This window comes from Armigeres subalbatus, chromosome 1, assembly GCF_024139115.2.
Source record: "Armigeres subalbatus isolate Guangzhou_Male chromosome 1, GZ_Asu_2, whole genome shotgun sequence".
Lineage (NCBI taxonomy): Eukaryota > Metazoa > Arthropoda > Insecta > Diptera > Culicidae > Armigeres > Armigeres subalbatus.
In genome coordinates, this window is record NC_085139.1 from 172,502,690 (window position 1) to 172,524,233 (window position 21,544).

Below are 21,544 nucleotides of genomic sequence, written 5' to 3' on the forward strand. Positions count from 1 at the left end.
TGGATTGTAGTAAGCCTGCATAGGTCGTGTGGCATTACTTGACAATAAGGTGAGAATCAAAGATTACTGGGCTCAAAATAGCATCGCAAGATGGTCCGTCTGGGGTGTAAGTGCACCGCAGCTAGAAGACTATGATGTAGTTGTGACATTTAGCAATCTTACGTTCAGGTCGTAAAAATTAGTTTATAGCTGGAACGACGGTCGAGACGAGACTTGACTAATAGCATTAAGCTATAAAAATGCGCGAGAAGTGAAATTTTCTACTCCCTGGTGATGGTGGAGTATAATCCAGAAACTCATCGACCGTTTATGAGATTAAATTCATTGCCGGGACGACTAGTTGCAGTTTAATTGAATAAGGAAGTATAAAACCAAATCAATTTACCGTCAGGAATTAATAAATTGACTGGAACTTAGTTGCATTGCATTTTTTTTGGCAAAATTGCTCTAAACGACCATGAGCCTTAAACTTCCTTGTATTGAAAAACTACTGAAATATGTAATATTTTACTGAGATGTAGAAGGAGAGGTATGAGTTATTTTTGAACAATATTTGTATTGATCTAATCAACAAGGGATCAAGTGTTCCCATAGTAAATTATCAAATTCAAGAGAAAATTTCTATTTAATATCCTAAAATTGTAAAATCTATTTGCTTGCATCAAGTTGCGTCCGGCATGTTTCTCAACACACTTATTTTTTTCCCCAAGATCTCAGCATTTTTTCCCGAGGTGGACACCCCTGAGTTTCAGCAAATATAATTCTTACCGAGATTTCAGTGACATTTTGGCTGCCGAGATACGACAAATGTTTTAATACTCAGTAATATACATTGGCGTAACTAGCCCCAATGCTTGAGGGGAGGGGGGCGTGTGTGTGAACTATTATGGCCCCTTCTTCCATTTTATTTATTTTGAGCTTCTTTTAAAAAAAACCCGAACATTTTACCACCTCATTAAGTTATCTTAGTGGTAATGTAATAAATCCGGTCCAACCACCTAAGGCAATTGCGGATCAATCACGCTCATCCATATCCTCTTTTCTCAAGCTCGTGCTTTCTGTTGTATCCCACAGTTTCGAAGTGTGTTTGTTTACCTGCCGATTCTGACGGGAATTTTCAGAAATTTCGACGGAAACGATTCAAACAGCAATGATCGAGGGAGTCCAAAGGAAATGTTCCAGGGATGACGATGGGAATTTTCCAGAGATTTCGACGGGAATGTTCCAGAGAATCTGACAGAAATATTTCATGGATTCCAATTAGAATCTTCTACAAATTCCGAGATTCCGACGGGGGAATATTCCAGAAACTCCGATGAGAATGTTCCAGAAGTTCAAACGGGAATGTTCTACATATTCCGTCGAAAATCCTCCTTCAACGTGAATGTTCCAGAGATTTCGTAGGCAATATTCCTGGGAGGTTGAAGTAAATCGTTGATTCCGAATCAAATTTTCCTGGGATTCCGAAGCAAATCAACAAAGGATTTCGAAGCAAATTGTCGAATGATTCGGAAGAAATTCGTCAATGGATTTCGAAGTAAATTGTCGAAAGAGTCCGAACTAAATCTTTAAGGAATTCCGAAGCAAACCGTCTATGTATTCTGAAGCGAATCGTCGAATGATTCCGAAGCAATTCGTCGAGGGATTTTAAAGCAAATCGTCAGAGGGATTCCGATCGTTGAGAGATTCCGAAACAAATCATTGAGGAATATCGAGAGAAAACGTCGAGAGACTCCGAATTAAATATTCAGAGGATTCCGAAGTAAACCATCCAAGTATTCTGAAACAAACCATCAAGGAATTCCGAAGCAAATCTCTGAATGATTCCGAAACAAATCTTCGAACGACCGGAGGAGTTCCGAAGAAAATCAACGAGAAATTTTGGAGCAAATCCTCCATGGATTATGAAGGGTATCCCCCACAAGTTCCCAGGTTGTAGGACAAAACAGCGAAGGTCAAAAGGTCGAAGGACAAAAGGTCGAAGGTCAAAAGGTCGAAAGGACAAAAGGTCGAAGGGTTAAAAGGTCGAAGGGACAAAAGGTCGAAAGGACGAAAGGTCTTTCTTTTTTCTTCCTTCTTTCTTATTTCTTCTTCCCTTTCCCTTCTATTCTCTTCCTTCTTCACTTATCATAAGACGAGTTTGTACAATCCCATTTAATTCCACCACTTAATTGTACCTTGACAGATACGTATTTCGACCTCAACAGTAAGGTCGTCTTCAGTGTCTCGTACTTGACTCGACTTGACTTGACGGTCTTCCTTCTTGCTTTTTCCTTCTTACTTCATATATTTCTTTCCTTCAATTCTTTTTCCTCCTTTCTTCTTTCTTCCTTCTTCCTTCCATATTTCATCTTCTTTATTTCTAACTTCTTTCTTTTTCCTTTTATCTTCCTTCTTTCTTTCATCTGTCTTCCTTCTTTCCACCTTTTTTCTTCCTTCTTTTTTCCTTCTTTCTTCCTACTTGTTTTCTTCTTTCTTCTTTCTTCCCTATTTCTTCTTTCTCTCTTCCATCTTTTTTCTTCCTTTTTGTTTCCTGTTTTTCTTCCTTCTTTCTTTTTACTTTCTTCATTTTTTTCCTTCTTCAATCCTTCTTTTTTGCTTCTCTCTTTCTTTGTTTTTTCTTCCTTCTTTCTTAATTTCTTTCGTTTTTCTTCTTTCTTTTTTCCAACTTTCTTTTTTTCTTCTTTCTTTCCTTCCTTCTTTCCACCTTATTTCTTCCTTCCTTTTTTCTTTCTTCTTTTTCCTCTTTTCTTCCTTCTTTCTTCTCTCCTCTTACTTTTTTCCTTCTTTCTTCCTACTTTCTTTCTTCTTTTTTTCCTCCTTTCTACCTTTTTTTTCCTTCTCTCTTCTCCCTTCTGACTTTCTTTTTCCTTCTTGTTTCCTGTTTTTCGTCCTACTTTCTTTTTTCTTTCTTCTTTCTTTTCTCATTTCTTCCTTCTTTCTCCCTTCTTCTATTTTCCTTTTTCTTCCTTCTTTTTTCCTTCTTCCATCTTCCTTCTTCTTTCTTTCTTTATTATTTTTTCCTCTTCTGTTTTTTTTTCTTTCTTCCTTTCTCTTTCTTACTATATATGTTTAAACTTTTCTTATTTCTTCCTTTCCACTTTTTATTTACATCTGACTTCTTACTTCTCCTTTTCTTACTTCTCACATCACATTTCACACTTGTCACTTTTTACTTCTTATTTCTTCCTTTTCACTTCACACTTTTCACTTTTCACTTCTTATTAATCTAGGCTCACTACTTCCATCTTGCATCTCACTTGTCACTATTAACAACTCCCATCTCATTTCTTGTCTTTTTGTTCTTTCGACTTTTCGTCCATCAACCTTTGGACCTTCGAGCTTTTGACCTTCGACGTTATTACACATATTCGACATTTTGGCCCTTCGACCTTTTGTCCTTTCGACCTTTTGACTCTTCGATCTTTTGTCCTTTCGACCTTTTGTCCTTCGACCTTTTGACCTTCGACCTTTTGACCTTCGACCTTTTGACACAGATTCAGTTCCCAAGGGTATCCCTAAACGACGCCAAAAGGAATCCAGTGCAAATTCTTCTTGATTCCGGTTAGAATACTTCGAAAGGAATTCTTCAGAGATTCCATTGAGAGTTCTTCTCAGATTCTGATGGGAATTCTTCTCGGATTCTGATGAGAATCCTTTTCGAATGCTGATGGGAATTGTGGAGATTATCATACTGCTTGGCAAGCGAAAGTCTGCTGATTAACTATCACTCCAGTCCGTGATGGTTGACTACATGTCTTTGACTGCTGGCGAAGTACCACGATTACTTTAATAGATATTTTGGTGACTCTCCGTTGATGTTCATATCAAGCTTGCTTTGATGCTTTCAAAACAATTAGATTAACACCTAGGATATTAACACCAAGTGTAATTTAACTACCACACAGGAATCTTTCTCAGAAATGATAAACTGCAGCATTTTGAGAAACGGCAGCAGTTTGAGAAACTGCATAGGTATGTAAAATTTTTGGCCAAAATGAAATTTTTATATATTCTAAATCCTCGTCCAAAAATACGTATTCATGGCAAAAAACGAAAAAAAAAATGTTCAGAAGTGTAAGAATTTTTTTCGTTTTTTTTAGAAAATACAAAGTGCGAGCAACCTTTAAAGAGCAATTATGGAGTACTGCTTACAGCTTACAGTAAAGGACCGTGGATTCGACATCGTAGTGCTGCAGGAGGTTTGTTGGAAGGGATCAATGATGCGAACGTTTAGAGGTAATCATACCATCTACCAGAGCTGCGGCAACACACACGAGCTGGGAACAGCTTTCATAGTGATGGGCGACATGCAAAGGCGCGTGATCGGGTGGTGGCCGATCAACGAGAGAATGTGCAGGTTGAGGATCAAAGGCCGGTTCTTCAACTTCAGCATAATCAACGTCCATAGCCCACACTCCGGAAGCACTGATGATGATAAGGACGCATTCTACGCGCAGCTGAAACGTGAGTACGACAGCTGCCCAAGCCACGACGTCAAAATCATCATAGGAGATTTGAATGCTCAGGTTTGCCAAGAGGAGGAGTTTAGACCCACTATTGGAAAGTTTAACGCTCACCGGCTGACGAACGAAAAAGGCCTACAACTAATTGATTTCACCGCCTCCAAGAATATGGCCATTCGCAGCACCTGCTTCCAACACAGCCTCCCGCATCGGTACACCTGGAGATCACCACTGCAGACAGAATAATTAATCGACCACGTCCTGATTGATGGACGGCACTTCTTCGACATTATCGACGTCAGGACATATCGTGGCGCTAACATCGACTATGACCACTATCTGGTGATGGTTAAACTGGGCCCAAAACTATCCGTCATCAACAATGTTCGGTACCGACGACCGCCGCGGTACGAACAAGAGCGACTGAAACAACCTGATGTCGCCACTGCATACGCACAGCATCTCGAGGCAGCGTTGCCGGAAGAGGTTGAGCTCAATGGGGCCCCTCTTGAGGACTGCTGGAATACAGTTAAAACAGCTATGAACGACGCAGCGGAGAACAACGTTGGGTATGTGGGACGAAGTTGACGGAACAATTGGTTCGACGAAGAGTGCAAACAGATTCTGGAGGATAAGGACGCAGCGCGGGCGGTCGCACTGCAGCAAGGTACCCGGCAGAACGTGGAACGTTATAGATGGAAGCGGAGACAGCAGACCCGCCTTTTTCATGAGAAGAAACGCTGTCTGGAAGAAGCGGAGTGCGAGGAGATGGAACAGCTGTGCCGTTCTCAAGAAACACGCAAGTTCTATCAGAAGCTCAACGCATCCCGCAAAGACTTCGTGCCGCGAGCCGAAATGTTCCGGGATAAGGATGGAAGCATCTTAACGAACGAACGTGTGGTGATCGAAAGTTGGAAGCAGCACTATGAGGAACATTTGAATGACGCTGAGAGTACAGGCAGTGAAAGTCAAGGCAGCAGAGGAAATGACTACGTCAGTTCAGCGGACGATGGAAGCGCCAACCAGCCCCCACCTTGAGGGAAGTTAAAGATGCCATCTAACAGCTCAACATCAATGAAGAAGCTGGTAACTCTTTTGCATAAGATTAGTGCCAGTCTTGAACTTTAAGGTAGTCAATGTTTTAGACTGATTGTAATAAAGAGAAATTTTTTTTTGTAGCTAAGAAAATGCATTGTTGGCGAGAATAAAGAAAATGCATGATAAAGGGCAAAAAAACATTTTATTCTTAAGAATCTAAATACAAAGTTTTTTTTTGTGACGCCTTGCAATTGTTTATTGGCTTCAGCAACTCACGATTTTGTTGCAAAATTTGGGTTAATAACCAAAAAAACGTGGTGGCGCATTTTACCCAACCTGCGCATTTCATCTTCCCTAAGCATTTACAGTTCGGAGACTGCAACTAATGTTTCTTGATTGTGATGGAAAGTGCATAGACATATGTTTGTAGTTTCTCAAACAAACGAGAAATTCGCAGTACATTTTCGAACAAAAATAATGTATTCGTGTTTTTACCCAGAATACGTATTATTGAACAATAACTCCTTCTTCTTAAATAGCTCTAAATTTCAATTGAAACTTGGCCTGCTTTTCAACTTAGTATTCTATTAGCATTTCCTCAGTTATTAATTGAAAATTTTCTTTGCCCGCTATTGCATGAGTATGTATCGTATTTGGGAAGTACAATGGATACACTATGTCCAGGGTGTCGATAAAGCTTTCAACCCGAAAACATCATAGACCGGACCGATAATCGAACACGCCATCTCTGGATTGGCAATCCTACGCCCCTACTCGCAAGGCTACTGGAAACCCCAATGACAATGTATCAGGATATATAAAAAATTAAGTAGGTCATTTAAGTAATATAACATAACAAACTAAGTTTCTTAAACAAACGTTTCATTGATTATTTAATTTATTTTCAAATAATTGAAAAAAGGAGGTAAACCCTACTTTAACATGCTAAGTAGGGAATTGATGAAGCAGACAACATTTATTTATTTTTTTTTCAATTCCTGCAACACCCTTATTTGGTCCGCGATATCCGAAACACTACATAACGAGCAATAAGTTTCCAGATCCTAACAAGTGTACTTACCGTAATCTCTTTTGCAGAACTTGTTTAGATTTAGTCGTTTTGTGCCGATTTTGCATTTTCCGCACTCTGAAATAGAGAATAGAGAAAATTGCTGTTAAAGTTAAATTGCATTAAATAATCATTATAACATTTATTTCTCCATTCATGTTGTGTCTTTACTCTTTAGGTATGCTTCCATGGATACTTTTTTCGATAAATTTCAAGTACCTATTGTTATAACATTCTTACATATGTAAATTTAAGTTAGCTAGGGGAACTGTTTCGTTTTACATTTCACTGAACATATATTCATCTCATCGCAAAACAATACAAAAACAGCACCAATCTCGTCGCTTCTTTTTCCTAGCGCGCGTGCTCACTGTTGAAAAAATCACAAAAATAAGAAACAAATCAATTTCATTTTCATTTCTTTGTTTTTGATGGGATGAACATTGGAGCTATGAGATGAAGTACTGAACAGTTCCCTTTATATAATCATCGGAATAGCTTTATTATGACAAATTTATTATTATTTGAAAAACACATGAACAAAGACAAAAAACAAATTGCATTGGAGGAACCCATGTTGGAAATTGTAATTTCTGTTGATATAAAAGAAGAGGAGGTTTTGCGGAGAGTGTGCCATTTCCAGAGGGATCACCCTTCTGAATTCGGCGTACAAAATTCTGTCGCGTATCCTGTTTAACAGACTGAGACCGCTTGAGGAGTCCTTCGTCGGCGAGTACCAGGCAGGTTTTCGTGAGGGCCGATTAACGACGGATCAGATATTTAGCCTGCGGATGATCCTTGATAGTTTCTGGGAGTACAACTTGAAGACTCCCAGTCTGTTCATTGATTTCAAACCAGCGTACGATTCAGTGAAATGAAATAAGCCGTGGCAGATAATGTCCGAGCATGGTTTTCCGGCGAAATTGATTAGACTGAAACGTGCAATGCTTGATGGCTCGAAATAAATTCGGTTTGCAGATGAAGTGTCAACTTCGTTTGCGACCTTAGATGGATTAAACAAGGGTGATGCACTTTCGAATTTATTTTATTCACCAGAATTCGGTACTACATAAGGTTATTTCGCGCGATTAGAAGATCTGGCGTGCAGAGACACGGCACTATCATCACACGGTCGCATATGCTCCTGGGCTTTTCGGACGGCATCGGAACTACGGATTACTTAACCTGCTTGGGTCATGCAACATGCAGCCGGAAACGAAATTTGCTCTGTATTAAACTCTTATTCTACCAGTGGCCTTCTACAGACATGAGGCGTGCCCGTTAAAAGAGGCGGACCGGAGAGCTTTCGGGGGTTTCGAGCGAAAAGTGCTGCGATAAATACTCGGAGACAAACTAGAAAATAGTGTGTGGCGCAGACGCATGAATCACGAGCTGTATCAAGTATACAAAGAAGAAAATATTGTGAATCGTATAGGACAGCAGACTTCAGTGGGATGGTTACTTAGTGAGAATGTCGGAAGAAGGACCGCAACACGTCTTTTCACCTCGCGGCCAACATCATTATCACATGTGATCGCTCGAAAGTACCTACACTCCTGCTTGTCACCTTTCTTGTAGATGGGGCATATGGCCCTTCCTTCCACTCCTCCGGTAGCTGTTCTGTTTCCCAGATTATCACTATCAGTTTGTGCAGGCCAGTGGCCAGCTTTTCCGGGCCCATCTTGATGAGCTCAGCTCCGATACCATCCTTACTAGCTGGTTTATAGGTCTTTAGTTGTTAGATGGGACTTTGGGACAGTTCGTCGAATGACATTTCGTCGAATGACGTTTAGTCGAATAACATTTCGTCGAATGACGTTTAGTCGAATAACATTTTGTCGAAAGTACATTTCGTCGAATGGACATTTAGTCGAATGAACATTTGGTTGAATGGTCATTTAGTCGAAAGGACATTAAGTCGAATGAAGATTTAGTCGAATGTTGAAAGTGTTATGTAATATGTAATTAGTTAAATAGATAATTCTTCAATAGATTTTTGTTAAATTTGAATAAATAATCCACAAGATACATGGATAAACTGATTAGAGGAATTCAGTGGACGTGAGGAAGTTCAATCAGCAGCGGAAGAAACGAATACGGAAGCCAATGAGGATTTTTCACCTGAGCTAACAGAAACTTCTGGAGACCCTGGTAGATTATAGAAGAATTGAAAATCTACAGAAATAGCAAAATATTAGGTACTGATGTTTAAATACCCTCTATTCTATTTTTCGACACATGGTAAGAAACTAATGATTTTAATGTTATTTTGCCAATACTTCATCGCCGACTACGAACATTTAGTTTAATGACATATGGTCAAATGACATTTCGTCGAAAGTATGCTTAGTCGAAGGGACATTTGTTCGAATGAAAATGGTTTTCTTATTCTTTTGATTGAATCTCTTTCTTTCACTCAATATTTATACAATAATTAGTTCAGAATAAAATTGTCTTCCAACCATAATTCGTTAATTATTGGCCGAAAATTTAGTTCCGACCATATGGTCATATGACCTAATCTATTCGAAGTCATGTCTAATGACGAAACATCATTCGACTGAGTTTTTTTTGACCAGGTGGAATAGATTCATCGTAGAGGGGTTCACCAAAGTCAATACCCGGTCGGGAATATTCAATATTCACCGTCTCAATATTCACCGGTTTCGTTTTATTTATTATTTTTATGAACCCATCATTCTTTGGACAATATCGAAGCAATAATTATGTTACACCACAAATAAATAATTTATTTTTTAATTTTTATTGACTAAAGTTCTTTTCTTTCAAAAAGCCATTCGACGGAACGTCATTAGATTAAATGTACCAAGATCGAAATCCACTTTCGACCAAACGACATTCGACCAAATATACGAAAATTCTTCATTCTAAAATCTGAATTCGACTAAATGTCCATTCGACCAAATGTCCTACGTCTCTAGTGGATTAAAAATCATTTTCGACTAAATGTCCCTTCGACCAAATGTCCATTCGACGTAATGTCCTTTCGACCAAATGTCATTCGACGAAATGTCTTTCGACGGAATGTCTTTCGACCAAATGGTATAGATTCGTTAGATGGCATCCTACAAGCCTCCCGGAATCCAAATTTAAATCTACTCCTGTTTTCATGGGCACATCACTCAAAAAGGATGCATGCATGCATTGCAATGCATGACTTTTATTTTTATTATTTCAACTTTGCTGCATCGCAGCATGCGTGGAATAATGAAAAAGGGCAATTGTGCGTTGCTTCCGCATTGAGTGATGTACCCGTGAAAACACAAGTGAATTTAGTTATGGATTCCGGGAGGCTTGTCCTCAACTTCCCCTGAAGCGAAGGCTGGTTGGTATTTATATGCACCTTGAAGTCCTCAAGAGGTGCTTCACACTATTCAGGCAACACTATTTCGGATTGCTGCACGTATGCATTGGCAACATCCGGTTGTTTCAGCCATTCAGGGTCGGACAAGACCCCATTGCGCAGCATTCTACACTCAACCGGCGGTTGTTAGATTTTCCAACAATTCTGTATAAGAATCTACCATAACCTGTATAAGAACTGGGCATATGCGAAATTGTCAGATTCTTATACAAATATTGTATAAGAATCTAACAATTTTGTAATCTTTTCTTACATTTTTTGTATGATTTTTTCAGGAACTCCCTTGCGTCTCAGGGCGCCCTACATATTCGCGTGATTGAGACGGTTGAAAGGTTTTTCGAAGTCGATGAATACCAAGTAAAGGGACTCTTGGAATTCGTTGACCTGCTCCAGAATGATGCGGAGCGTGACAATAGGGTCCACACAGGATCTTCCGGCACGGAATCCGGCTTGCTGCCGCCGGAGAGTCGCATCGATCTTTTCCTGAATCCAGGCTAGGATAACTTTGCACAAAACTTTGAGAACGGTACACAGCACCATAACTGGCGAGGGCCAGTTATCGCACACAATCAGGTCACCCTTTTTGGGCACCTTCTCTAACCTTGCATCCAGACGACCGGGAAAGTTGCGGTGTCCCAGATATTACGAAATAAGCGATTCTGTAGTTGAGCGGTTGACATGGGATCAGATTTCAGTAGAACGCCAACAACTCGCTGTGACCTGAAGATTGGTCATCAAGCTTTTGGACATAGTATCTGCTGTCTGTCAATTCCCAACAATGTCACCAAATAACTTTTATTTTCATGGGCACATTGTTTGATTATGCCTTCATTATTATTCACTTCTTGTTCCACTACTTTATTTCTTTTCTAGGCTCGAGAATGAAGAACATTGGGTTATAAAATCCCTAGAATGGTAATTATAATTTACCTGGATTGTCAAGTTGCAAGTTTAATGTGACAGATTATGAATGAAATTTAATTTTTATTGAAATATTTCAATTTTGCCATTATCAGGTTTGGAATGTTGTCTAAAAATTCTTGGATTGTAACGTTCTTTATGCAGGCTTCCTGTTTCCCATCATCATTTGCACAGATCTTTTCACATTCCATATTTCTCTCTGCCCGACTAAACCTTGCACTTTCTCAGCTGGATACTGTCTGCTCTGACGGCAAAAAGCGCGGCAGTATGCGATCCTACACGATATGGTCTAATTTTATTTCCCCATAGTTTCCACCGCAAAGTGTTGTGGCATTTTCTACCATCAAGTTAAATCGTCCGGTCGCAGAATTTATAGACCACCGCCATCAACATATTAGTACCAGATAATCGTGAAGCGATTATAAACTCTCATCCCGCGTCCCAGTATTGCCGCCCGCCACTATTACGAGCAAAGTTAGACCGAAAAACTTGTTTCATTATCTCAACTATGTGCTTGCTGCACTCTCAAATCTTCCGACGTCTTGTGCTCATTGGTGTAACAAGGGTTTTCCCTTAGAAGCCGGGATCATTTTATTTTCCAAATTTTCAATAAATGCACATCTTCTTGAATCCTTGGATCACATAAGAAAACATTTTGAAACAACACATTTTGTTGGAAAACTGTTTCCGTGCTTGTATAATGAAAATATGATGTTTATGTTTTGTTAAGTTTAGAGACCTCTTTTTAGCTGGAGTGACCCCAAATGAATCTGATACAGCATGAACAACATTTTCATTTTTGTTTAACAAAATCATTAAGATATAACACGACTAGGTCGTAACAAATTTTGAAAAGCACATTACCGAAGAGTTTTGGGGTTCTTCTTTAGCCAGGCGGCAAGATACGCAACTATAAGGAAATACCATGATGCAATGTCCCAGTAGAGGATGCAACGTCAATAAGAAGAAGAAGATTACCGAGAATGGATACCCAGGCAGAAGCAATGAACCGAATATAATTGGATTTCTCGATTTCGATGTCTTATATCCCGATAACTCTCCCTAAATCGATGGATTTCTCGGTCCCTTTAGCCCACTACGTATTTTCTTTCTATACATCTCGATAATCATATCAAGACATATTATGGATGGATAACTAAAAACTAAAAAACTAATAGCTTGAGATATTGATCATTTCTTAAAAATAACAGCACTTGATATGTGTGTAGCGACCCTGAACGCCATGCAACAATCATCATTTTTCTTCTATATTTAAAGTATGTCATATAAACGAACGAAAGGAAAGATTGGACAGGTTGGAACCTGTCCATTTATGTTTATCAAATAGCAATCGCTGTTGAAAAAACAACGGATATTTAAGTATGTATAGGCAAAATTTGGCGAATAAGCTGGTCTAGAAATTGTAGCTGACTCAATTATTAAATAATTGTTTATTTAGAGAGTACGAACGCTCTCGGAGCAGAATGTCACATGAGAGTAAATGCAGGTACCATGCAACATTCTTCAAAAGGTAGTATGCAACATTATTGAAAATGAGAGAAAAATTGTAAACAATAGCCAGTAGTTATAAATAACGTTTTTGTAAATAAAGAGGGGAGTCGGATTTTGGACTTGGAGTTAGCAAGTCACATCAGAATTGTTCAAGTGTTTTATTTTTCAAATTGTGATGACTGTTTTCCAGAAAACTAACCGCTCGAGCACGCGCATGTGCATGATATTGCCGTCTGATATTTTTTCTTTTATATCAACTGTGTCCATGTCTCATTTTGCTATAAAATCACGATTTTTTATTAATATGCAATAAAGCAATAAACAGCAATTGTAACTAAAAATATAGCATTTGTGCACCAACAGAATAAATTTTCAATTGTGCACCAATAGTCCACTACTGCCCTTATTCTTATACGCCAATGCTTGTTTTCAGTTTCTTTTCCATGGATTATGCCGTTCTTCGAAAAGTCTCACAAGGGCAACCATATTTCAAGCGTTTGCATTTGTCTGTGCAGTAAATCAGTGTGTGCAATCCAGCGTTAGGTTTGGATCTTACAAGTAGTATTTATAGGGTTATGCGCTAATTCGTCCATGGCGCTAGTATCCGTCATATCAAATTCTAAATCACTAAATACTCGCGAATCGTAAACTAACATAATAAACTAATCATCTGGCGAGATAGAAAAAAGTGTACACTACGATCTGCATTCATTTAAATTACATTCCGGTGTTACTTACTTGAAATACAGTTAAATTTAACTTTGCGACTGTGACTTTTTGCACAATTTCCTACGCTATCCGTGCGACGAAGGAAAATCCAGTTCGTTCACTGCTGTAGAAGACGCGCAACACCGTCACCAAAATCAACGTAATTCACTGATTTTCACCACACTTTTCACATAAATTTCTCACTGCGCACTAAATTAAAGCAATGTTTATTGCTCAAGTGAAAAATAATTGTAAAATAACTACCGGAAGGCGTTCAAATGATCTGTTTTTTCAAACTTTAGAGCGTTTGAAATTTATTTTCTTCGTCGCCTTGTTTATAGTCGAAAAACGCGTTGCCAAACTGGCGGTTTGAACTGAAATAATCTTATGTTACACATCTGATAATCCATAATGCAATCAATAAAAGTAGGTTTTTTAATTATTTTCCGTTAGCGTAATAAAAGTAAAGTCTTCCAAATAAATATTTTTCATACACACTCGTCATTCATACTAAACTTTTCTACTATTCCAAAAGTTTGAAACAGAAGAAATAATTTCATAATAGAAATTTGTTGGCAGCACTACCCACGTACATGTTGAGCATTTGTGTTAGTTGTTTGACCAAGGGCCTCATACGCCTGTCACTGGCGAACAAAGCTCGTGTACTCTGCATCGAAGCTTTGAACCGGTATTGGGGCGCAATCGTTAATGCGAACTTATTTTATATTCGGTTAGTCTCTGCGAATGAATTCTTTTTCGAGTCCCTATAATCAAGCAGGTATCTCAAGCATACCACATCGTTATAATGCTGCATGATTGAGTGTTTAATTTTGCTAAAATATCAAAAACAAAAGTGTGCATAAAAATTGAATCCGCCATAACAAAAAGGTGGTAGAGAATTAACACTGTTGTTTACAGTTTAGAACCAAATCCAGATGTCGCACATGTTGGGGTATGGATTCAGTGCTCCGCCTTCTCTTCCTGTTTTTACATAAGCTCACAATTGGGCTGCGCAGCCCAAGGTTCGGACAGTCACCCTCCCACCCCTAAAGCGTTATGTAATTAGTGAATGGGCCCTATATGCCCAGCAGACATGGGGCCATCCACAAAGTACGTCACGCTCCTAGGGGGGAGGGGGGTTCCGAGCATCGTGACGATTCATACAAAAAATTTAGAGGTTTAATACAAAAAGTGTGACAAAGGGGGGAGGGGGGGTCGAAAATTGCCAAATTTTGCGTGACGTACTTTATGGATCTTCCCCATGCAAGGAATCACTCCTTCACATCCTCTTCACATTATTCCAAGGGCCTCATACGCCTGTCAATGGCGAACAAAGCTCGTGTACTCTGCATCGAAGCTTAGAACCGGTGTTAGGGCGCAATCGTTTATGTGAACATTTTTATATTCGGTTAGTTACCGCAAATAAATTCTTTTTCGAGTCCCTATAATCAAGCAAGTATCTCAAGCATACCACATCGTTATATTGCTGCATGATTGAGTGTTTAATATTGACAAAATATCGAAAACAAAAGTGTGCATAAAAATTGCCTCGCCATAACAAAAAGGTGGTAGAGAATTAACACTGTTGTTTACAGTTTAGAACCAAATCCAGATGTCGCACATGTTGGGGTAGGGATTCAGTGCTCCGCCTTCTCCCCCTGTGTTTGACAGACTGAGGCATTTAACTGAATGGCAGCACAATCAAAACCATTTTTATGCGGTCGAAATGGGATTGCACTAGGAAATTTTTGTTAACTGGAACCGAAATAAACTTTCAAATTTGACTTTCAAAATTGACCGAAATGATGGTTATTCTGCATGAAGTCACAGATAAGTCATCCAGTTATCCAAGAAATGGCTTGAGCTCAGGAACAAAAATTTGCAGTCCTGTTTTAAGTATGGTACATGCTCCTTGTGGTACAGAGAAAGGATACGTAGGTGATCAATTTTCCGATTTCAAATAGGGAACATGTTCTCTGTAGTACAAAGAACAGAATGCGTTCACGGCATATGTTCTTGGCCATCCAAGAAATCTCTGGAGTAAGGCCTTTCGATCTACACGCGTAACTGAAGATCAGTTTTCCGGTTTCAAATATGGTACATGCTCTCTGAAGTACAAAGAACAGAATGCGTTCACGGCATATGTTCTTGGTCACCCAAGAAATCCCTGGAGTAAGGCCTTTTGATCTACACGCGTAACTAAAGACATGCTCTCTGTTGTACAAAGAACAGAATGCGTTCACAGCATATGTTCTCGGTCACCCAAGAAATCCCTGGAGTAAGGCCTTTTGATCTACACGCGTAACTAAAGATCAATTTTCCAGTTTCAAATATGGTACATGCTCTCTGTAGTACAAAGAACAGAATGTGTTCTAAGCATATCTGCTTGGTCATCCAAGAAATCTCTGGAGTAAGGCCTTTTGATCTACACGCGTAACTGAAGATCAGTTTTCCGATTTCAAATATGGTACATGCTCTCTGTAGTACAAAGAACAGAATGCGTTCACGGCATATATTCTCGGTCACCCAAGAAATCTCTGGAGTAAGGCCTTTTGATCTACATGCGTAACTAAAGATCAATTTTTCGGTTTCAAATATGGTACATGCTCACTGTAGTACAAAGAACAGAATGCGTTCACAGCATATGTTCTTGGTCATCCAAGAAATCTCTGCAGTAAGGCCATTCGATCTACACGCGTAACTGAAGATCAGTTTTCCGGTTGAAATATGGTACATGCTCTCTGTAGTACAAAGAACAGAATGCGTTCACAGCATATGTTCTCGGTCACCCAAGAAATCCCTGGAGTAAGGCCTTTTGATCTAACTAAAGATCAACGTAACTAAAGATCAATTTTTCGGTTTCAAATATGGTACATGCTCTCTGTTGTACAAAGAACAGAATGCGTTCACAGCATATGTTCTCGGTCATCCAAGAAATCTCTGGAGTAAGGCCTTTCGATCTACACGCGTAACTGAAGATCAGTTTTCCGGTTTCAAATATGGTACATGCTCTCTGTAGTACAAAGAACAGAATGCGTTCACAGCATATGTTCTTGGTCATCCAAGAAATCCCTGGAGTAAGGCCTTTTGATCTACACGCGTAACTAAAGATCAATTTTTCGGTTTCAAATATGGTACATGCTCTCTGTAGTACAATGAACAGAATGCGTTCACAGCATATGTTCTTGGTCACCCAAGAAATCCCTGGAGTAAGGCCTTTTGATCTACACGCGTAACTGAAGATCAATTTTTCGGTTTCAAATATGGTACATGCTCTCTGTTGTACAAATAACAGAATGCGTTCACAGCATATGTTCTTGGTCATCCAAGAAATCTCTGGAATAAGGCCTTTCGATCTACACGCGTAACTAAAGATCAGTTTTCCAGTTTCAAATATGCTACATGCTCTCTGTAGTACAAAGAACAGAATGCGTTCACAGCATATATTCTCGGTCACCCAAGAAATCCCTGGAGTAAGGCCTTTTGATCTACACGCGTAACTAAAGATCAATTTTCCAGTTTCAAATATGGTACATGCTCTCTGTAGTACAAAAAACAGAATGTGTTCTAAGCATCTGCTTGGTCATCCAAGAAATCTCTGGAGTAAGGCCTTTCGATCTACACGCGTAACTGAAGATCAGTTTTCCGATTTCAAATATGGTACATGCTCTCTGTAGTACAAAGAACAGAATGCGTTCACAGCATATGTTCTTGGTCATCCAAGAAATCCCTGGTGTAAGGCCTTTTGATCTACACGCGTAACTAAAGATCAATTTTCCGGTTTCAAATATGGTACATGCTCTCTGTAGTACAAAGAACAGAATGCGTTCACAGCATATGTTCTTGGTCATCCAAGAAATCTTTGGAGTAAGGCCTTTCGATCTACACGCGTAACTGAAGATCAGTTTTCCGGTTTCAAATATGGTACATGCTCTCTGTAGTACAAAGAACAGAATGCGTTCACATCATATATTCTCGGTCACCCAAAAAATCTCTGGAGTAAGGCCTTTTGATCTACACGAGTAACTGAAGATCAGTTTTCCGGTTTCAAATATGGTACATGCTCTCTGTAGTACAAAGAACAGAATGCGTTCACATCATATATTCTCGGTCACCCAAGAAATCCCTGGAGTAAGGCCTTTTGATCTACACGCGTAACTAAAGATCAATTTTCCAGTTTCAAATATGGTACATGTTCTCTGTAGTACAAAAAACAGAATGTGTTCTAAGCATATCTGCTTGGTCATCCAAGAAATCTTTGGAGTAAGGCCTTTCGATCTACACGCGTAACTGAAGATCAGTTTTCCGGTTGAAATATGGTACATGCTCTCTGTAGTACAAAGAACAGAATGCGTTCACAGCATATGTTCTCGGTCATCCAAGAAATCCCTGGAGTAAGGCCTTTTGATCTACACGCGTAACTAAAGATCAATTTTTCGGTTTCAAATATGGTACATGCTCTCTGTTGTACAAAGAACAGAATGCGTTCACAGCACATGTTCTTGGTCATCCAAGAAATCTCTGGAATAAGGCCTTTCGATCTACACGCGTGACTAAAGATCAGTTTTCCAGTTTCAAATATGCTACATGCTCTCTGTAGTACAAAGAACAGAATGCGTTCACAGCATATATTCTCGGTCACCCAAGAAATCCCTGGAGTAAGGCCTTTTGATCTACACGCGTAACTAAAGATCAATTTTCCAGTTTCAAATATGGTACATGCTCTCTGTAGTACAAAAAACAGAATGTGTTCTAAGCATATCTGCTTGGTCATCCAAGAAATCTCTGGAGTAAGGCCTTTCGATCTACACGCGTAACTGAAGATCAGTTTTCCGGTTTCAAATATGGTACATGCTCTCTGTAGTACAAAGAACAGAATGCGTTCACAGCATATATTCTCGGTCACCCAAGAAATCCCTGGAGTAAGGCCTTTTGATCTACACGCGTAACTAAAGATCAATTTTTCGGTTTCAAATATGGTACATGCTCTCTGTAGTACAAAGAACAGAATGTGTTCACAGCATATATTCTCGGTCACCCAAGAAATCCCTGGAGTAAGGCCTTTTGATCTACACGCGTAACTAAAGATCAATTTTTCGGTTTCAAATATGGTACATGCTCTCTGTAGTACAAAGAACAGAATGCGTTCACAGCATATGTTCTTGGTCATCCAAGAAATCTCTGAAGTAAGGCCTTTCGATCTACACGCGTAACTAGAAATCAATTTTCCAGTTTCAAATATGGTACATGCTCTCTGTAGTACAAAGAACAGAATGTGTTCACAGCATATGTTCTTGGTCATCCAAGAAATCTCTGGAGTAAGGCCTTTCGATCTACACGCGTAACTGAAGATCAGTTTTCCGGTTTCAAATATGGTACATGCTCTCTGTAGTACAACGAACAGAATGCGTTCACAGCATATGTTCTTGGCCATCCAAGAAATCCCTGGAGTAAGGCCTTTTGATCTACACGCGTAACTACAGATCAATTTTCCGGTTTCATATATGGTACATGCTCTCTGTAGTACGAAGAGTGCGTTCACAGCATATGTTCATGGTCATCCAAGAAATCTCTAGAGTAAGGCCTTTCGATCTACATGCGTAACTGAAGATCAGTTTTCCGGTTTCAAATGTGGTACATGCTCTCTGTGGTACAAAGAACAGAACGCAATCACTGCTTATGTTCTGGGTCATCCAAGAAATCCTTGGAGTAAGGGCTTTCGATCTACACGCGTAGCTAAGGTTAGTTTTTGGGTTTCAAATATGGTACATGCTCTCTGTAGTACAAAAAACAGAATGTGTTCACAGCATATGTTCTTGGTCATCCAAGAAATTCCTGGGGTAAGGCCTTTTGATCTACACGCTTAACTAAAGATCAATTTCACGGTTTCAAATATGGTACATGCTCTCTGAAGTACAAAGAACATAATGCGTGCACAACATATGTTCATGGTCATCCAAGAAATCCCTGGAGTAAGGCCATTTGATCTACACACGTAACTTAGATTAGTTTTCCGGTTTCAAATATGATACATGCTTTCTGTAGTACAAAGAACAGAATATGTTCACAGCATATGTTCTTGGTCATCCATTCCTAGAGTACGGCCTTTCGATCTAAACGCGGAACTAAAGATCAATTTTCCGGTTTCAAATATGGTACATGTTCTCTTCATAATGGGTACATTACATATTCACAACAGGCCTTTGGATCGTTGGTTACGCGTGTCGACATGAAGGCCTCCATTCCAGGTTTTTTTTATATCCGCCATCCACTTTCATACGCAGATTCTGTTATATGTACCACAATGGGTACATTACATTTACAAAACAGGCCTGTAGATCATTGGTTACGCCTGTAGATCTGAAGGCCTTCACTTCAGGGATCTCTTGGATAACCGTGAAGATCTTCCATACGCACATTATATCATATGTACCACAACGGATACATTACATTTACAAAACAGGCCTGTAGATCATTGGTTATGCCTGTTGACCTGATAGCTTTCACTTCAGGGATTTCTTGGATAACCGTGAAGATCTTCCATATGCAGATTCTATCATGTGTATCACAACGGATACATTACATTTACAAAACAGGCCTGTAGATCATTGGTTATGTCTGTAGATCTGAAAGCCTTCACTTCAGGGATTTCTTGGATAACCGTGAAGATCTTACATATGCAGATTTTATCATATGTACTACAATGGGTACATTACATTTACAAAACAAGCCTTTAGATCATTGGTTATGCCTGTAGACTTGATGACCTTCACTTCAGGGATATCTTAGATAACCGTGAAGATCTTCCATATGCAGATTCTATCATATGTACCACAATGGGTACATTATATTTACAAAACAGGCCTGTAGATCATTGGTTATGCCTGTAGATCTGAAGGCCTTCACTTCACATTATATCATATGTACCACAACGGATACATTAGATTTACAAAACAGGCCTGTAGATCATTGGTTATGCCTGTTGACCTGATGGCTTTCACTTCAGGGATTTCTTGGATAACCGTGAAGATCTTCCATATGCAGAGTCTATCATGTGTACCACAACGGATACATTACATTTACAAAACAGGCCTGTAGATCATTGGTTATGTCTGTAGATCTGAAAGCCTTCACTTCAGGGATTTCTTGGATAACCGTGAAGATCTTCCATATGCAGATTCTATCATATGTACCACAATGGGTACATTATATTTACAAAACAGGCCTGTAGATCATTGGTTATGCCTGTAGATCTGAAGGCCTTCACTTCAGGGATCTCTTGGATAACCGTGAAGGTCTTACATACGCACATTATATCATATGTACCACAACGGGTACATTACATTTACAAAACAGGCCTGTAGATCATTGGTTATGCCTGTTGAACTGATGGCCTTCACTTCAGGGATTTCTTGGATTACCACGAAGATTTTCCATATGCAGATTCTGTTATTTGTACCACAATGGGAACATTACATTTACAAAACAGGCCTGTAGATCATTGGTCACGCGTAAAGATCTGAATGCCTCCACTTCAGGCGTTTCTTGGATAACCGCGAACATGCTCCATACACATATTCTGTTCTATGTTTCACAATGTACACATATCATATTCAGAACAGGCCAATATTAATGGAATTTATGTTATTTTTATTTAACACGGTATGATACCGCATAAAAAACTATTTTGGTGTACTTGTAGAAATCGCACACCAATACCAACAGATTTATTTGACAGCAATCCATCGAATTTTAGACTGGACGAATGAAAACTCTCATGGACGTAAACAGATTTTCATAAGACAAATTTAAAAATTTTGAAGGTTGTTTTGGATTGCCGATTCTCAATAAACTATGATTTGTTCAATGTGCTAATAGTACACAATGAAAACTAGGAACTCTAAAATACGTGTTACATACAACTTAGTTAGAGTAAGTAGTTGGGATAGCGTATAAATTAGATTTGAAAACCAAGCACTACCTACTACGACGGGAATTAGCTCACTACCCTAACTGTTATTCGTTTTTTTACTTCAATGGAAACATCATTGTCACATATCACAATTGTACCAAATCTTGGATTAAAGGAAACAACAAGTTTTATCACATCCTCATCAATTACTATCTCAACACCAACAACACTACTGTAGTATTCTGGCAGAGTTACAAAAGTGTTTTTTTTTTTAAATAGTGTTATTGGACAGTACTCATCGAACTTGACAAAACCCTCTACTACTGCCTTGCGATCGTCTCCGATGAGATCGATGTCTTTCTCAAAACCTAGTAGCATACACTGGAGTCGCTTTTAACGCGGCTTGTATTTTACGTGACTATTTTTACGTGGATGTTAGCATTTACACGGCATCAATTCACGCGGTACGTATCCCTACGCGTGTACCAAAATTCAGTGTATGTGTCCGCCAGCTAATAGTATCCTTCCTCTGC

At 39.1% G+C, this 21,544-nt stretch overlaps 1 protein-coding gene across 2 annotated transcripts in view; it reads right to left on the reverse strand.

Annotated features, from left to right (window-relative positions):
* The window catches only part of LOC134205534 (netrin-B), a 219,727-nt gene that overhangs the window by 3,514 nt on the left and 194,669 nt on the right, over positions 1-21,544 (reverse strand). For both annotated transcript variants that reach the window (XM_062680827.1, XM_062680828.1), the window contains exon 5: positions 6,586-6,651. In XM_062680827.1, the coding sequence (XP_062536811.1) occupies positions 6,586-6,651 (66 nt within the window). The remainder of the gene's footprint in view (positions 1-6,585; positions 6,652-21,544) is intronic.